Source organism: Girardinichthys multiradiatus, chromosome 4 (genome assembly GCF_021462225.1).
Source record: "Girardinichthys multiradiatus isolate DD_20200921_A chromosome 4, DD_fGirMul_XY1, whole genome shotgun sequence".
NCBI lineage: Eukaryota > Metazoa > Chordata > Actinopteri > Cyprinodontiformes > Goodeidae > Girardinichthys > Girardinichthys multiradiatus.
In genome coordinates, this window is record NC_061797.1 from 17135016 (window position 1) to 17153883 (window position 18868).

The 18868-nt window shown below is 40.2% G+C and overlaps 1 protein-coding gene across 1 annotated transcript; it reads left to right on the forward strand.

The window, feature by feature from the left end:
- LOC124866476 (NAD(P) transhydrogenase, mitochondrial-like) lies at positions 1–17880 on the forward strand. Its single transcript, XM_047362275.1, has 21 exons — positions 1–320; positions 988–1217; positions 1314–1513; positions 3262–3349; positions 3452–3540; positions 3639–3826; positions 5229–5362; positions 5452–5643; positions 6125–6275; positions 7539–7700; positions 7780–7890; positions 7978–8123; positions 9412–9607; positions 10195–10428; positions 12645–12805; positions 13042–13221; positions 13307–13466; positions 15340–15421; positions 16923–17041; positions 17374–17489; positions 17608–17880. Exons 1-21 carry the CDS (start codon positions 191–193, stop codon positions 17752–17754), a joined length of 3216 nt encoding a protein of 1071 aa, XP_047218231.1. The 5' UTR covers positions 1–190; the 3' UTR covers positions 17755–17880.
- Positions 17881–18868: the final 988 nt, after the last annotated feature.

The following is an 18868-nucleotide window of genomic DNA, read 5'->3' on the forward strand; positions in this document are numbered from 1 at the left end:
GTCCTGCAGAGCTGAAATGTCACTCTGCTGTCTGTAGGCCTTGCAGCACAGACGGCCTGAGTGTTTGACTGGGGGAATCAGGACATCTGGAGGGAATCAAAATGTCCTCTGGTATTTGACAGCAGATGAAGAAGCAGTCTTAACGCAGCATATCAATCTGCTTATTTGTGTTTGAAAGAGTCTCGGAGCCATGTCGACTCTACTGAACTGCATCTCCAGGTCCTGTCTTGTCTTGTCCCAGAGAAGGGTTCATCAGAAAGTTGTTGGAAGGAGGCATTTCAGGACCTTTCCTGGATTATGGGACCAAAAGGCTACCAGAGGTAGGACCTGTACTGCTCAGACCCAATCTCTCTTGATTTGGATTTGCTCCTTGTCCAGCTTTAGAGCTCAAAGTCACATTCCTTTTGGCCCAGAGAAGTGGAAAACATCTCAGATCATAAAATGCTTTTAGAAGGTTAGCTGAGATTTTTCCAAAAAAGGGAAATACACTGTGAAGCAGGCAGTTGTTTCACTCGCTGACTTGTAGGTGCTGCTAACATGTAGGTCAGGTAAAGGTGACACGTTGAATCCTAACTGCTGTCTGGCAAGTCTTCTGGACAGATGTATGTTTGTGCAGAAACTTCACTGTAGAGACACCAAAGAGTGTTTGTGGTTGTTTTCGGGGTTACTGAGAGCTTTAAAGTTGAAATTCTGAGTGTCTCTGTAGGAGTGGAGGCCTCTCTGTGCGCATGGTGGATCAGAGCCAATCACCTGCTACTTATGTCACCATGGTGGCGAAGTCACCGAGCCATGTATGGATAAAGAAATGTGCAACATGATATTGTTCCCAGCTGCACAATGTCAGCTGCACACTCACGCTCGCTCTCTAAAGTCAGTGCATGGAAACATGTAATATTTGGGTCACAACTTTAAATATTCATCTCAAAATGTTTCTCAAAAACCTCTAAAGAAAGGCAGGCCTAACTGTCACACGTTGTGTTTATTTAGGTATTCCCTACAAAGATTTAGTGGTTGGTGTTCCTAAAGAAACAGTGTTGAATGAACGTCGGGTGGCGTTGTCACCTGCCGGAGTTCAGGCTCTAGTCAAACAGGGCTTCAAGGTGCAAGTGGAGAGTGGAGCAGGAGATGAAGCCAAGTTCTCTGACCAGCAGTACAAGGACGCAGGAGCCACCATCACTGACGTCAAGGGAGCTCTTGGCTCAGATTTGGTCCTCAAGGTTTCACACATCCCTTTTTTTGCTCTTAACATTGTCCTTTAACTATCTGAAACCCTATAATCTTTGCTGCCACTCATTTATTCCTTTCTTTTTCAGGTTCGAGCTCCCAGTTTAAGTGAAGCAGATCTCCTGAAGCCCAGGTCCACCTTGGTGAGCTTCATCTATCCGGCACAGAATCCAGACCTGATGAAGAAGCTGTCTGAGAGGCAGAGCACTGTGCTGGCCATGGACCAGGTGCCCAGAGTTACAATCGCACAAGGATATGATGCACTCAGCTCCATGGCCAACATCGCCGGGTAAAGCAATATGTAGATAAACATGCAGAGATTAGGGGTTTCAACACATAGCTGGTATCACTGACTGATGATGTGTGTCATGTACTCAGATAAGAGCATCCATCCATCCATCCATCCATCCATCCATCCATCCATCCATCCAAGTGTAAACAGACATGTACACTCACCGGCCACTTTATGAAGCACACCTTCCTAGTCCCGGGTTGGACCCCCTTTTGCCTTCAGAACTGCCATAATCCTTTGTGGCATAGATTCAAACCATCAGAAGATGGGTACACTGTGGTCAAAGAGGGATGGACATGGTCAGCAACAATACTCAGGTAGGCTGTGGCGTTGACACGATGCTCAATTGGTACTAAAGGGCCCAAAGTGTGCCAAGAAAATATCCCCCACACCATTACACAACCACCATCAGCCTGAACCATTGATACAAGGCAGGATGGATCCATGCTTTCATCTTGTTGATGCCAAATTCTGACCCCACCATCCGAATGTTGCAGCAGAAATCGAGACTCATCAGACCAGGCAACGTTTTTCCAATCTTCTATTGTCCAATTTTGGTGAGCCTGTGCAAATTGTAGCCTCAGTTTCCTGTTCTTAGCTGATAGGAGTGGCACCCGGTGTGGTCTTCTGCTGCTGTAGCCCATTCGCCTCAAGGTTCGACGTGTTGTGTGTTCAGAGATGCTCTTCTGCATGCCTTGGTTGTAACAAGTGGTTATTTGAGTTACTGTTGCCTTTCAGCTCGAACCAGTCTGGCCATTCTCCTCTGACCTCTGGCATCAACAAAGCGTTTGCGCCCACAGAACTGCTGCCCACTTGATATTTTCTCTTTTACGGACCATTCTCTGTAAACCTTAGAGATGGTAGTGAGTAAAAATCCCTGTAGATCAGCAGTTTCTGAAATACTCAGACCATGCCATGTTCAAAGTCACTTAAATCACCTTTCTTCCCCATTCTGATGCTCGGTTTGAACTGCAGCAGATCATCTCGACCATGTCTACATGCCTACATGCAATGAGTTGGTGCCATGTGATTGGCTGATTAGACATTTGCGTTAACGAGCATTTGGGTGTTACTAATAAAGTGGCCGGTGAGTGTAGTAATCACATACAAATGTGCTGCATAAACTGTGATTGATGAATTAAAGGCCTGCCATCCAAGTGTTTCTTCTAAACGCCCTGATACACCAATAACTGACCCCTTCAGCAGGCTGGACATGTTATTATAAATTGATGATTAGTTTATCTCAAACATTATATTGTCATCATAATGAGTTGTTGTTGACTGTTAAAGTTTGGTACAAAGGTGGCTAAAATGTCATTGGTTTTTTGAACACCAGTATATGATGTGAATGCTAGTAACCTGTACTCAACAGTGGCAGTGCAAGTATAAATCTCATCAATAGGGATGCTCTGAAAGCTGTTTCCAGTCATAAACCTTTTTACATAAAGATGTACACTATTAAATAAAACCTGCGCAATTTAAACCAATTCTAAAAGAAATACCTATTTCCAAACATATAGGAGTCCAGTTGGTTATTTTATATATTTTAACTTGTTGTTGACACATTTTAACAGTGAATTATTATGAATTTCAAATAATGTATGCAAAAACATTAAATCAGAAACTGCTTCTAACCTATTTGATTAATCAATAGTTATGGACTACTTTTTTTCTGTCACATATAGCACATATTAAAATACAGTTTTTTGTTACAGTTTATGTGGCCTTGGTTTTTATTTTTGCAGATACAAAGCTGTGGTTTTAGCTGCCAACCACTTCGGCCGGTTCTTTACTGGTCAAATCACAGCTGCAGGAAAAGTACCTCCAGCTAAGGTAACCTGCAGCTAAGTGTTCTGTCGTTTTTAATTATTTTCTTTTACAGACACCATAAAAACTGTGGACTGAGTCTTCGCTTGTTGTTTCTACTGCACACAGGTCCTGGTTATTGGAGGTGGAGTGGCTGGTTTAGCAGCAGCGGGGGCAGCCAAGTCCATGGGAGCCATAGTGAGAGGATTTGACACCAGGTATGAGATGAAAGGAAAATGACACCTTGTGTTTCAGACTGCAGACTCAGTGTTGATGGTTTTAAGATTTTGACGATAAGATGACTGTTTCCTGTCAGGCCAGCAGCACTTGAACAGTTCAAGTCATTTGGGGCAGAACCTTTGGAAGTAGACATCAAAGAGTCTGGTGAAGGGGTCGGCGGTTACGCCAAGGAGATGTCAAAGGAGTTCATTGAGGCTGAGATGGCACTGTTCGCCAGGCAATGTAAAGATGTTGACATTATCGTCAGCACTGCCCTGATCCCAGGTCAGTAGCAATGAAACTTTCAACCGTCTTTGTCTTAATCTTTGAGTGTTGAAAGCTAATGGATAGATGATGCACTGTTTCCGCACAGCAATACTCAACCAAATAACAGGTATCAAAACATCCTTCAGAGAGATGATTGTTGGGGATTTCTTCCTATTTCTTCTTATAAGTACCACCCGAACTCAACAAGAACGTTCCTTTCTTTTATTCACATAGATCTTTGGCGGTGGATTTTATTATGGTGTTATTCTTACTTACATTGGAAGCTTGCATACAGCAGTCTTGACTAGCTTGGCTTGAACACTTGAAGGGAAGAAAAGCATTGCCACAGCATGATGCTGTCACCACTGTGCCTCATTGTAGGAATGGTGTTTTCAGAGGTGTGCAGTGAAAGTTTTCTGTCGCAAACAGTATTTTGCTTGTAGGTTCAGTTTTGGTCTTATCTGGCCATAACACCTTCATGTTTTCAGTTTGCATCTAAATAGCTTGTGACAAACTGTTAACAGGACTTCTTATGACTATTGTTAAACAATGGCTATCTTCATTCCACTATACCATAAAGACCAGATTTGTGAAGTGCACAACTAATTATTGATCTCCGACCTGATCTGCTCATCTATGCAACACCTCCAGGGTTACCATGGGCCTCCAGGCTGCTTCTCTAATTAATACTGTCCTCTCTGTCTCTGTTCACTAATATTCTTTAACAAACCTCTGAGGCCTTTACGGAACCTCTTAAAGCAATTTGTTGCATTGGGTTTTACTTAGGGGTGTCAGAATAAAAGGATAGAATATAGATACATGGCACAATTTTTTACCACCAATTATGCGCCACTTTGTGTTCATCAATTACATAAACTCCAATATAATATTTAAAGTTTGTACAGTAGTTGCAATGTCACACACTATAAAAAAGTTCAATTGAAATAAATACTTGGCTGAGGCTGAAGTATTGCACAAAACGTTCTAACCAGACCTCACCTTTCATTTTTACATACCTTCAGAGCATCCAGACTTTTTTGCAAGTGCTTGTTCAATAGTTTTTAGGTGTTTTTAGTCTTTCTTTGGACTTCAGATACTTTCTTATTAATTTTCTTGTCTTGACCTGATTATGACAGCAAACTGTGCAGGCGCTGCCAAAAAATCAAGAAGGTCAACAGATAAAAAGCTACCTACAGCATGTAAATCATTACATTAAAAGAAAGAGTAGGAAAAATCAGGACCTGAGGGGAGCTAAAAGCTTTTTTGGAAATAACCTTGTCTTTGCTTAATACAATTTTATGTATCAAATATCCTTGTGTCTGGTAATTTTTCCTGTGTTCTTCTTCAAAATGGAAACTAACTGTGTCTTTGTGAACTTGATGCAGATCCCTTGTCTGTCTCCGATCTTGTTTTCATGCAGGAAAAAAAGCTCCTGTTTTAATTAAGAAGGAGTTTGTCGAGTCAATGAAGGACGGCTCTGTGGTGGTGGACCTGGCTGCAGAAACTGGTGGAAACATCGAGACCACCAAGCCAGGGGAACTGTATGTCTACAAGGTGAGTTTTCTGACTGTATCTTAAAATAAATCAATCTATTCACCTCTGAGAAAAATTTACTGATGAAGAACTTTTTCTTTTTCAACCAGGGAGTGACTCACATCGGTTACAGCGACCTTCCCAGCCGCATGGCCACACAGGCCAGCACTCTGTATTCAAACAATATCCTGAAGCTGCTGAAGGGCATCAGCCCAGACAAAGAATACTTCCACTACGAGCACTCCGAGGAATTTGACTATGGAACAATCGACCATGTCATCCGTGGGACTCTTGTAATGAAGGTTGGTTCTGATTTGCTCTAAAGGTCTCTGCTGGCATTCTTCACTCCCTCTCAGCAGAAGCTATCAGATCTTGTCAAGCCAAATTTCAGGATCAAATGAGTACCAAAACCCAGTTCCAGCTGGGAAAGGCTCAAGCTGGATTCTGGCAAGAATGTTACAAATGTTTTAAAACATACTTCTCCAGAAATTTTGGTTTGGACACTATTTATGGCAAGCTCAACAGAACATATCAGCTAACTGTTGGTTGAACTAAGCATGATTTAGGCATCTCTAGAGTTAATGTATCTTCAAAACCACTGCTAACTGACTGATGATTGCTGTTTGTTTAGCGTAATCTCCAGTGGAGACCTCCCAGCATCCAGTCCAGATGTCCCAAAATGCAAATCACACAAATATTGAATTCTGTTTCTAACATATAAACTTTATGGATGTCTTACCTGTGCTCACTCAGGTATTTTTGTGTCTTTTTTCACCTCAACAGGAAGGTCACAACATGTTCCCGTCCCCACTGCCAAAAACGGCCCCGGCAGCCCCTGTAAAACAGAAAACCGTGGCGGAGTTAAAGGCTGAAAAGGCTGCAATAGTTTCCCCTTTTAACCGCACCTTGACCTCTGCCGGGGTCTACACTGCAGGTCAGACATGAGAGGGCAGATTCTGGGAGAAATATTCATCTGCAGATTTCATAGCTCCAATTGCATTGTAAGGGACAGCTTTATATTAAATCAAACATGTGGAAGAGTTGAACACAACAGGAAGTTGTTTAAATGTCTTGAAGTCACCACTTATTCCTATATGTTCCATAGATAGTTTATGGATACCATTTAAGAGCAAGCTGTAAGAAAAAGTAGACAAATGTGAGCATTGTTTGTGTTTTAGGTTCTTAAATGTGAAGCTGAACTGCTGTGCCTTTACAACATGCAAAGTGACAACCTTTGAGTGTACAAATATAAATTCCTATTTGAATGAATGTTTTTGTAGACCGTCAGTCTTTTCGTTTGAGGCATGCAGAACTAGCCACTCAGCAGTCACTTTGCAAAAGGTTTTATGAGATTGTCTTCTTCAGAGATTTGAATTGGAATTATTATTTAAAAATATAAATTGAAAAACAACAGTGTTGTCAACGGATTCACAAAATTAAAGAAGTCCCAATAAATACTTTTTAGAAATTGACCATAGACATTTGAGATTAGGATGTTATGTTGAAGATGTAAAAGTCTTTTATTGTTTTTGCCTTACATCTACATAAAAGGCACATTTTAGCCTCATCTTGAAGCTCCATGTTTTTGTGTAGCTAACCGAAGAGCAATTTTAAAAAACAATCATATCATAACTCCACCATGATAGGTTCATGTGGATGCTCCACACCTTTATTTCTGTCTTTTGGTTTATGCTCATGGCAGTGTTACAATGCCACATACAGGCCTAATATAGTTACTGTAATTTTCAAAGATGACAAACGTCCTGTTTTCATCTAGACGAGGCCTGAAAACTTTGGCTCTACTTCTTCTCAATCCAATACTTGCATTACTTTTACAGCACAGAAACATAACTGCATTAACGTTTTATGCTGTATAAACAGTGGAAACCTCCATAGCTCTACATAGAATTGTGTTTTGCAAATGTACTGAATTAAACATAAATATGTTGAGCAATGAGTGTTCTAAAACTTTTCTAATTTTCATTTAGATTCAAGAAATGAAAATAATATATCAAAGAATGATTGCTATGGAATAACATGGTAACTCAGGAGTCCCACGTTCATCTGTTTTGGGTTAGAAATCAATTCACACAGGGGAAAAACCATTTATCCTGTTCGATTGATCCTAGTTTAAAAAATATGTACAGATGCTTATAGAATCATTATGCATCTGCTCTGCTGTTTGTCTTTATAACAGGTGTGTCCACCTGTCTAGCTCTGGGCATCATCTCCCCCAACGCAGCTTTCACTCAAATGGTCACAACCTTTGGTTTGGCTGGGATCGTGGGATACCACACCGTGTGGGGGGTGACCCCCGCACTACACTCGCCTCTCATGTCTGTCACCAATGCTATCTCAGGTCAGGGCGTCAGTGTACAGTCTGGTGCTTTAGGTGGTTCTTTGCTCGTATTATTAATGCTGCCTGTTCTGTCTCTCAGGTCTGACCGCAGTAGGAGGCCTGGTGCTAATGGGTGGAGGTCTCACACCCTCCAGCCTGCCTGAGACTCTCGCCCTGGCTGCTGCCTTTGTTTCCTCCATCAACATTGCTGGTCTGACAGTAATCATGGACATAGCAGTAAAGAACATGATTTATTACCTGTTTAGCTAAATGTATACTACCTGTTTTTGCCATGCAGGTGGTTTCCTTATCACCCAGAGAATGCTGGACATGTTCAAACGTCCCACTGACCCTCCTGAATACAATTACCTTTATTTTCTGCCTGGGGCTGCATTTGTAGGAGGATACGGAGCTTCAGTGGCTGCTGGATTCAGCATAGAGCAGGTGATGGACATTCGGCAATCTTCCTTGCCAATAAATTTCATAACCTGTCAGATCCATGTGGTAACAGCACATCATCACACTATGTGCTATGTTGTTCTGGTTAACCTTTCAGCCCAATTATACGGATGCTCATTGCATTCACCAAAGAAAACAAAATAGACATCTTTTCTCGTATCTCGTAATAGTGGGAAAAGATCTTGTAATTACGACATTGCAGCTTCCGATTTGGGAAACAGTTAAAGGGCAATTCCACCTCATTTTTCCTTACCTTCAGCATCTTTAATCTGCTCCAACTCAAAAACTACAGTACTTAAATACTTCAAACCTGGACTAGATTGTTCTCCACTAATGGCCTAATCTTACAAACACAATTTGGGATTTGTGAAAGCTTTATTTGACTTGTGAAATATTAAAAAGGGCCATATTAGTGCTTTTTGGCATCTGGACCACAGTAGATCTGATCCAGCTGAAAAACTACAGTACTTACACTTTTCAAACCTGGACTAGATTATTCTACACTAAACAAATCTTATGAGACATCTTGTCTTATAATTATGATCTCGTAATTATGAGAAAAGATGTCTATTTGTTTTTCCAGGGTGAATGCAATGAGCTTCCTTACATTTAAGTTATTTTTATTACTATAGAATTACATACAATACACTGTACATTGATTTTACATATTTCAGTTACTATGGAGAGGTGTGGAGAACGAAATAAAACAAAAGCAATATAGAAACAAAAGACACAATGTCATCAGGGCCATCAGAATAATAAATAATGCTGTATATAGAGACCATAAAATGTAGCGTTCTGATTCATTTTAAAGCTTCACAAATAATATAGCTGAGTCGAGCTACTGCTCAGTGATGCCTTGGTAATGACAGACCTTTTTAAAGTCCATCAATTAAGACTAAAGCAGGTAATAATGATTTTTACTGCTAAAAAGGAAGAAATGTGTCATAATTACTGACAGATTTCAGCTGGTTTCTTGGCTTCCTCTTCTTTTACACCTCCTTCATTCACTCTTCTCCTTCGTGTTCAGTACTTATTTCCTGTAGCAGTCCACTTTATTACACATAACTTATTTTGTCGACGTATTTGTTCAGACTATTATGAATGTTGCGACTTATTGGATTGTCACTGACATATAGTTTGAAATTTTAAATCAAAAGGCACATTATATTCATATATTTACTGAAAAAATGTTGATTTGTTTGATATTTATTTTCCCCTCTGTATATCTGTGACTTGACTGCATTTATTTCCTTTGCTTCTAATCCCTCAGATGATGTACCTGGGGTCAGGCTTGTGTTGTGTCGGCGCGCTGGCAGGCCTCTCCGCCCAGAATACATCCCGTTTGGGGAACGCTCTGGGCATGATGGGAGTGGCAGGGGGCATTGCTGCCACCATCGGTGCCCTCAAACCCTCACCAGAGCTTCTGTCTCAGATGTCTTTAGCCATGGCCACTGGCGGGACCCTGGGTGTGTGGGTACACTTTCGTGCTGCAAAGAACATTCTCTGGCACTGATATTGATCTTCACAGCCCTGCCTAATATAGTATTGTTGTCTACCACCTGGAGCACACAGAAACAGGCTTCACAATTAATCTTTTTAAACCCAAACAAGTTGTTTAAAAAATGACCAGACCATAATGAGATATATTGTATATATTTTATTTTGCAAGCTCTACTCCAGTCTTTAAACGGATTAGACAGAACATCCCCCATTCTGACAAAGTACAATGGTAAATTTCCTTTTAATTAGCATGCACACACATCAGTGCTACAGTTCCTTAATTTTTCAGCAAATTAAATTAAATTCATTAAAATTCAATACATAGCCTAGACCGCATTTATTTAGCTTTGAAGAGGTGGCCTCGTAACAGAAAACAGATGTTTGCCTCATAACCATTAGCTCCTTTTACATCTTAGATGCTTTTTGCCTTCCTTTAATGTGCATGAGAGGTCTGCTTCAGGTCTAATCCATCCACATGCTGGAACCTACGTGTGATATATGGTTTATTTCTCTCTTTTTTCTCCAATGCTTGAAAATCACATCTCAATTGCAGGCCTCACTATCGCCAAGCGTATTGAAATCACAGACTTGCCACAGCTGGTGGCAGCCTTCCACAGCCTGGTGGGGCTTGCGGCGGTCCTCACCTGCATTGCCGAGTACATGATTGAGTTCCCTCACCTGGAAACTCACCCTGCGGCAGGTGTCCTGAAAACCGTGGCCTATCTGGGCACCTACATTGGAGGCGTCACCTTCAGCGGATCTCTGGTGGCCTATGGGAAGCTTCAAGGTTGGAGCTGCTAATCAAAATATTTTCTGCTATTTTTTGGTAGGGTCTCAAGCTAAGACATTTATAAACCACCAACACACTATCCATAGGCAATGCCTTGCAAAATTAGTCACACCTCTAGAATTGCTTTTACATTTTGTGATGCTACAATTAGAAACCTCACTGTATTTGATGTGATAGATCAACACAAAAATGGAAAATGATACATGGCTTTAAAATTTATGAATGAAACGAAAGTTTTAAAAGTGTTGTTGAGGGTGTCTTCGGCCACACCCCGAGTCCATACCTTATAAATGCCTTTCACTCCAATTAAAGCCACAAGGCTTTGGAGTTATGTCTCAACTAGTTTTTGATATCTAAAGACTGAAACCTTTGGCCATTCTTTTCATAATAGCTTAGGCTCAATTAAATTGGATGGAGAGTGCCTTTGAACATCAGTTTTCAAGTCTTGTCAAAAATTCTTAATATGCTTGGATCTAAACCATTCAGTTTTAGCTCTGGCAATATGTTTAGGATTGTTGGCTAAAGATGAACCATCCAACCATCAGTCCATTGTCTATGCACACAACAGTGCAACCAACTACATTCCTAATGATGAACGTTCTCCCCATTTTCAATTCTTTCTGCAGCCTTAAGCAGGGTTTCCTTCAGTATTGCCCTGTTTTTATCTATCCATTGTCTATACCCGGTGATCTGCAGGGTCATGGGGGGCATGGTGCCTATCTCCAATGGTCACTGGGCCCATCCATTATGGGGCAAAACAGGACAAACAAATACACACACTCATACCAAAGGGAATTTTTTGAGTAATCAATTAATCTAACACTCATGTTTTTGCACTGTGGGAGGAAGCCGGAGTACCTGAAGAGAACCCACATATGCACTGGAAGAACATGCAGACTTCATGCAGAAAGACCTGAGGCCTCTGAACAGCTTTACTATACCTGCTGAAGAGAAACATACCCAAAGCATGATTCTGCCACCACAGTGGGGATAGTGTGTTCAATGTTGGTTTTCAACCACGCATTGCAAGTAGGCTAAAAAGTAAAAATTTGGTCTCTCTAGCAACCTTCTTCCACATGCAGAAGCTATGTATCCTCTGACAAACAGGAAACATGGCTTCTGATAGCCTTCTTCTTACATCTCTTCCTCAAGGCCATATCTGTAGAGTGCATGGCTATTAGTTGTTCTTTCAAAAGATTCCCCATGACTACCATGGGCTTCTTGGCTGCTTCTGTGATTAATGCTCACCTTGCCCTGCCTGAAAGGTTAGGTGGACACCCATGTCTTAGGTAGGTTTACAATTGCGGCATAATTGCGCCATAATCTTTCCATGTAAGATTGAACAGTGCTCTGTGTGATGTTTAAAGGTTAGGAAATTATGAAGTTTTATGACCTCAACCTGCTTTAAATCTCTCCTTACCTTTCTCCCTGACCTGTCTGCTGTTTTCCTCGGTCTCCATAATTTAGTTTGCTAACTTAATTCTCTATTTGACCTAGAAGACCTTCACAGAACAGCTTTACTTATATTAAGATTAAATAACACACATATGATCTCCTTTTACTTAATGAGATGACTCCTGAAGGCAATTATTATTTAGGAATATCAAATTAAAAGATGTAGCAAACATTTGCATGACTCATCTTATAGGATTATCTTTTGAAAACCAGAAACTTTTTCCTTTTAATTCGCAATGATGTACTACTTTGTGTTGTCCAATCTGTCACATCAAACCCTGGTAAAACACAAGTTTGTAGTTGTGAAGTAGCAAAAGATAAAAAAAAAAAAAAGTTAATACTTTTGCAAGACACTGTAAACACACTGAGCTTTACATATGCTCGCACTGATTGTCTTCTGGTAGTGGTTACAGCCAAAGATTGTCTATGAAATCCAGGCCAGGACTGGGGTTTTGTGTTCATGTATCTGCGGCCTTTTATTTAAAATGTTGTGTGGTTGATCAAGGGGAACACATGAGAAACATTCTGGTAATATGTGATTTATTGGGCACAGGGCAGTGGCTGTACGTCTGTGGTTGGAGGATGAGTCGTTGTTGTCTTGTATCAATGGCTATTGATATTGAGACATCTGGATCTCCGAAGGGGCACTTGAAACTAATTAGGAGAAAATTACATGTTCTGTTTTATGTGGTCAATTATCCCTAGCAATGAGTGACAATCATTTCTGGCTTTTTAAAATAATTGTTCTTTGCTTGTAGGCATCCTGGACTCTGCTCCCCTGCTGTTGCCTGGTCGACACATGTTAAACGCTGGTCTGATGGCGGCATCTGTGGGAGGCATGGTGCCCTTTATGCTCAGTTCCAGCTATGGTACTGGGATGGGGTGTTTAATGGGACTGTCTGGGCTTTCAGCTGTCATGGTGAGATTTAATAAATATTTGAGCAGCAAGCAGATGAGGGAGAAAAATTCAGCTTTGAGTACATACTTTTTCAGTAAATGTTATAAAATCAGCCTGGATAGGATTATATTTTAGTTTGGAGCAACTGTTGTTGATGACATTTGAGGCTTCACTTTGTTTGATGCCAAATATGTTTAAACTCTAACATCAAAATCTATTTTTGCAAGAGTTTGTACACCTTTTCCATAATTTTAAAGGGGGTAACACTCACAGCAGCTATCGGTGGAGCCGACATGCCGGTGGTCATTACTGTGTTGAACAGCTACTCAGGATGGGCGCTCTGTGCTGAAGGCTTTTTACTAGACAACAATCTCATGACGATTGTAGGAGCCCTGATCGGCTCCTCTGGTGCCATCCTTTCATACGTCATGTGTGTGGTGAGTAGATGTGTTTAGTTTAGGTTACGTTCATGAATCACAACATTGGAAGGATCTGAGATGGAGTCCTTTTTTTTTCTCCAAGGCTATGAACCGCTCGTTGCCCAATGTGATCCTGGGAGGGTACGGCACCACCTCTACATTAGGTGGAAAGCCCATGGAGATTGTTGGCACCCACACCGAGGTCAATGTGGAACAAACGGTTGACATAATCAAAGAAGCCAACACAGTCTTAATTACACCAGGTACTTTAAATGTCATCCAACATAAATTGACAGAATTAAGTAAAACATTGTCTGAATTATTGTTCAAAAAAGGTTAGGTTTGTTCCCATTCAGCAAGACATTGTACTATTGCAATATTATAATTTATTTTAAGACTCTTTACACATCTTTAGCAACAGTGCCACTAACTGTGGAGGAGACTGTATCTTTACTCTGTATGCTGATTTGCTGTTCTGTTATGTACAGATTGAGGCCGAAAGCCTCAATCAGAGATTAAGAGCAAGCTAAAAGTTGATCAGTTCCACTAATGTAACAGTTTCATTACAAATGAATCTGCAAATACAAGAAAAAGCTACACAGGTTATTTATTATAAAACTCTTGATGAGAAAGCAACGAATAACTGACCTTTTTTATTTTTTTATGGGTATTTGTTTTTAAACAGAATGTAGACACACGGTTACACAGACCAACTACAACAATAATAGTGCCAAAATTCTGGGTAAAACATTTGAACACCTTCCTGGCGTGTAGCGTAGAAACCAAATATTCATAAAACTCTTTTTGGAGGAGTTCAGTAGTATTGCATATCCCTGTGTGGGAGTGTTTCTGCTTCTTTTGGACTTTTTGTTGAAAGATTATCTCAAAACAGTTGTAGCCACATTGCAACATTCCAAAAAAAGACAATCCTGAAAAGCACAGGAACTTTTGGGAAATACCAAAATCTGTCTTTGAACCCAGCTTCAGGTGGGGCACAGCTGCAGTGTGGGATGACATCATGACTGAATAGAGTGAATCCTTTGCTCCTCACAGCCTGTTCAGTCAGTCTGGCTTTGGAAAAACATCTGTCTTTTGTTTCATTACCTTTATCTGACAAAAAAGGTTTAGCCCAACCGCTCTGCCAAAAGGTGCCTAACAGCAGAAATGAAAAACTCTGGAATCCTTTGGAAATGTCCAGAACTGTGACTGATGATAGTCATTAATTAATGTGGGAGGCAGCCAAAGACAAGATCAGGGACCACAAGAGGGAGTAGTGTACTTACTAATGATCCTGAAATTATCTGTCAACCAACATTAAAAAATTAGCGTTGAGATAATCACCAGATCATTTTAGTTTTTTATAACAAAAGAAAGTCAGATTTGCTTGACAGATTACTTGTTGTTTAGCAGGCTGAGGCAGAACAAACCATTCTGAAAATCTTGGATACTTGTCTTGCTGTTGTTCCCAAATGGCCCTTGACCAACGCGAGGACAGCTGTGTGGTCCAACATGCTGGTTTGATTACAGAAACAGGGAAAAGTCGATGGAACTATTGAGACCAGGCTCAAGTCTTCTCTGTGTGCTGTCGACAACAAAGAAGGGCAGTGAGGAAACAGAAGGCTCCGGCTGTCTGGGGAATTACTATACAGGTCATGAGTGACTGCTTTTGGAACAAAAAACAAAACAAAAAAAACTCAACGAGGGGAAACGCTGAACTCTGTTAGGGATCTGACCACCAGGGTTAAACAGCGGTAATGCAGACTCGGGCAAAACGGTTCTTTGCACGCAGGGGTCCCAAATGCATCGCACATAAGACAAATTGATCTCAGACTATTGGAAGGCTGTGGAAGGCTGCCAGACTATTGAACTGCTGGGATTTAAATAAGAAGGAGTCCTTTGTGGTGGACAAGGGCAGAGAGAGGAGTGCAAAATTAATCCAGAACAGATGATTGATGGTTTTGCATCACTGTGTTTTTATTTAACTGTGAACAATAGCTCTGATGTGCATCAGGAACCAAAATCCGAAAATGTTAATGCTTTTGGATAATAGTCACACAACTGGGGCAGGGAATGTTTAACATCTAATAAGGTAGAGCTTAGGAGTGTGATTTTTTTTAACCATTTTCCTTTGTTTAGGCTGGGGTCTGTGTGCAGCCAAAGCCCAGTACCCAATAGCAGACATGGTGAAAATGTTAAGAGAACAAGGCAAGACTGTCAGGTGAGTACTGCTGTTCCTCTCTGTGAACACATTACTTCTCCTTCCTGCTCTGTTATTTAATCACCCCTAATTACTTTACACTTTATGCCAAGGAATCAAACTTTCTTCCAATCTTTTGAAGTTTTTTTAATCTCATACAGTACCTTGCAAAAATATTCATGCGCATTAAATGTCTTCAGACTTTTTTTTTTTTTTTACATAAGAACCACATGTTATTGGGAGGATAGATCAACACAAAATGGTACATAACTGTGAGGTGGAAGGGAGTTTATGTATCGTTTACAAAAAAAGTGTGGTATACTATTGCTCATTATTGATGTCAGTTACAATAAACTCACATTTTTGTGACTGTTCTTTCTCTTTCTTCAATACAATGTCTCCGTCACTCTGTGAGCTTTTGGCATCTCCGCCCCTAAAAATATGTCATACATATACATAAAGAGTGGGCATAGAGGGTAAAAGTCTATCCAACAAGTGAAAAATATTATAGGAATGCAGAATTTGTATGGATGGCACTTAAAATATGATGCATCCAAGCAATCTGCTGAGATTGCAGTATTGCACACATTGATAATGTGATGCAGTTTGCAATTCAAGATATTGTGCAGCTATATAACTCTGGCTGTATTTTTAGGGTTTTTGTCTCACTAGAAGCTTAACCCGTCTCTGCAGCCTCTAACAGGTTTCTTTCCAGGATTGCCCTGTACTTAGCGCCAGCCATTTTCCCATCTACTCTAACCAGCTTCCCTGTCCCTGCTAAAGAAAAGCATCCACATAGAACAATGCTGGACACAAGTCTCACCATAAGGATGGTGTGTTCAGGGTAATTTGGTGTGATCGTTTTTTGACATAGTGTTTAAAACTTACATTTTGGTCTCATCTGACCAGACCAACTTCTTCTAAATGTTTGCGTTGTCCTTGACATGGGTTATATGTGGATTTCTTTCAATAATGACTGTCTTCTTGTTGTTCTGTCGGCAGATTCTCTAACCTGAACTGTGAATCACTGCAGCTCCTCCAGAGTTACCATAGGCCTGTTGGCTGCTTCTCTGATTAATGCTCTCCTTGAAAACATTACATTCAAAAACCCACATGTGGGCTTTATTTGCTAATGACATGACTTGATATTAAAGGAGTTGAATACCTGTGCATGTCATGATTCAGATTTTAATTTGTAATGGTTCTTAATTTTATGGCTACTTGTTTACTCGAGTTCTAGACCATGACAGCAGATTATGTGGTATGTGCAGCAAAAATGGGGAAGGACGAAACAGGAGGACGTAAAAGGTGGCCCAAAAAAAAAAAAGTTACAAGTATTTCTAGCTTCTTGCAAGCAAACTATAAGTAAATTAAGGAAGGACTTGCATGTTTAAGCAAGATGTGTGAAGATTTCTTTCATAACAGTTTCCATCTACATGCATTCATTTGAAAGAGACAAGCGCATTTTGTTCTCTGAAACAGCAGGTTAGCGTGAATCACTTTTGATCTATGTCTCTGACAGGTTTGGTATCCACCCAGTGGCTGGTCGTATGCCCGGCCAACTGAACGTTCTCTTGGCTGAAGCTGGCGTTCCCTATGACGTGGTCCTGGAGATGGATGAGATCAATGACGACTTTCCAGGCAAAGTCTTTTGAAAAATGAACTATGAAGACAGAAATGTAATATTTATTGAGACATGGTTATCACTTTCGCTGGATGGTTTCGGATAAAATTACGAAATCAGTCTTTGTGTTTTAAACATGTCTGCCTTTCCATTTACTCTTGCAGCTGTCACGCATCTGTGTGTGTGAATATTCAGAGATACCATGTTATTTGGACAACAGCTGGTGTTTTCTTAGCAACCAGCGTGTTGTCTAGGACACATTGTTCTTGTTTATGACGGAGAGAGACGGACGTGGTGGTGGAGCTTCATCCATCTTGTGACTAAATGTGTAAATGTTGGTGACCCACAGAGACGGATTTGACGCTGGTCATCGGAGCAAATGACACTGTAAATTCTGCTGCACAAGAAGATCCCAATTCTATAATTGCTGGCATGCCTGTGCTGGAAGTGTGGAAGTCCAAGCAGGTTTGCTTAGAAATATTTTATGAACTCATGAAAAGTTGTATGATCCCAGCTCCAACTGGATACATAGCATCTTGCTTAAAGAATTGACTTTAGGTACATTTTCTTTACTTTCCCACAGGTTATAGTGATGAAGCGTACACTTGGAGTGGGCTACGCAGCGGTGGACAACCCCATTTTCTACAAACCCAATACATCAATGTTGCTAGGAGATGCCAAGAAAACATGTGATGCCCTGCAAGCAAAGATCAGAGAGGTCTACTATTAGTTACAACTCATCTTTTTCCTGTACAAAATTAAATCCACAGAAGCTATTCTCCCAGTAAATTATTTAAGGATCTGGGTATTTTTTGGAGATTAATTTGATCTGCAAAGAATAAAGCATAATACATTCTTCTTGCCTTTTCACAGTTACATTTCAAATGATGCAATCCCATGAGCGCAAACGTCAGCAAAAACACACACGAGTTTATTATGCTTATTATGCGACATTGTGTCATATATACGCATTTCCTCACGGTAAAATGTGCTCTGAATTGTAAATTAAATGTTAAATGTGTAATAAAATGTTCTTCTTTCAAAAGAAAAAACAAACTGTGCAACATATAGCATAGCTACATTGAAAAGCAGGTTCTACAACTCTCATTTGTTTAATTATTTTCATAATTTTCTTAAAGATACAAAATCTGACGTTCACTATTCATCACTAGCTACTAGCTGTAGCTGCTTTAACATAAAAATGAAAAGAAACTGTGTACTATTCAGTCCAATAAGGCCGTTCATTACATTAATACTTAACTTTTTTGTGCTTAATCATGTTTTTCGGCATTCAAAAGTTTAATTTAAAACTTAGGAGACCAGATATAAGATGGAAAAAGTGGTGTATAAACTAGGGATGCATAATATATTGTAACTATATCGTCACTGCAATATCCGTTTGTGCAATATCAATATTGCAAAGGGTTGTTTCGACTGCCATTTGTTCTACATTCATATTAAAGTGACTTGAATTCACACTTTGTACTTCAGCACTAATACAGTTAAACCCCAAATTATTCATGCCCTTGACATTTTTAGATTTAAAATTAATTTTAATTAACAAGATTAGATCAGGAAGTGAGAAAGGTATCCATTACATAATTAAACAATGTAAAGGTTGTATCAATTTGGAAGAAAAAATATCTGCTTCTTAAAAAGTGGCAAGACTAAAAGTATTTCTGCCCTTCTTAATAAGTGGAAAAATCTTTATTGGTATTTTTGCAAACAACACTGCTTAGTGTTGAGCAGCTTTTTGGATGTTTCCACTCGAATTTTGACTAAGACTTTTGTGATGGGCTCCAAGTGTTTACGGCCCCACTGCCATCACCCAAATCTTTATCTCC

Coding starts and splice junctions, on each gene's coding strand:
- LOC124866476 (XM_047362275.1), top strand. CDS start 191: ATGTCGACTCTACTGAACTGCATCTCCAGGTCCTGTCTTGTCTTGTCC. Junction 6,276..7,538: donor TGCCGGGGTCTACACTGCAG/GTCAGACATGAG, acceptor TCTTTATAACAG/GTGTGTCCACCTGTCTAGCT. Junction 7,891..7,977: donor TTCCTCCATCAACATTGCTG/GTCTGACAGTAA, acceptor TTTGCCATGCAG/GTGGTTTCCTTATCACCCAG.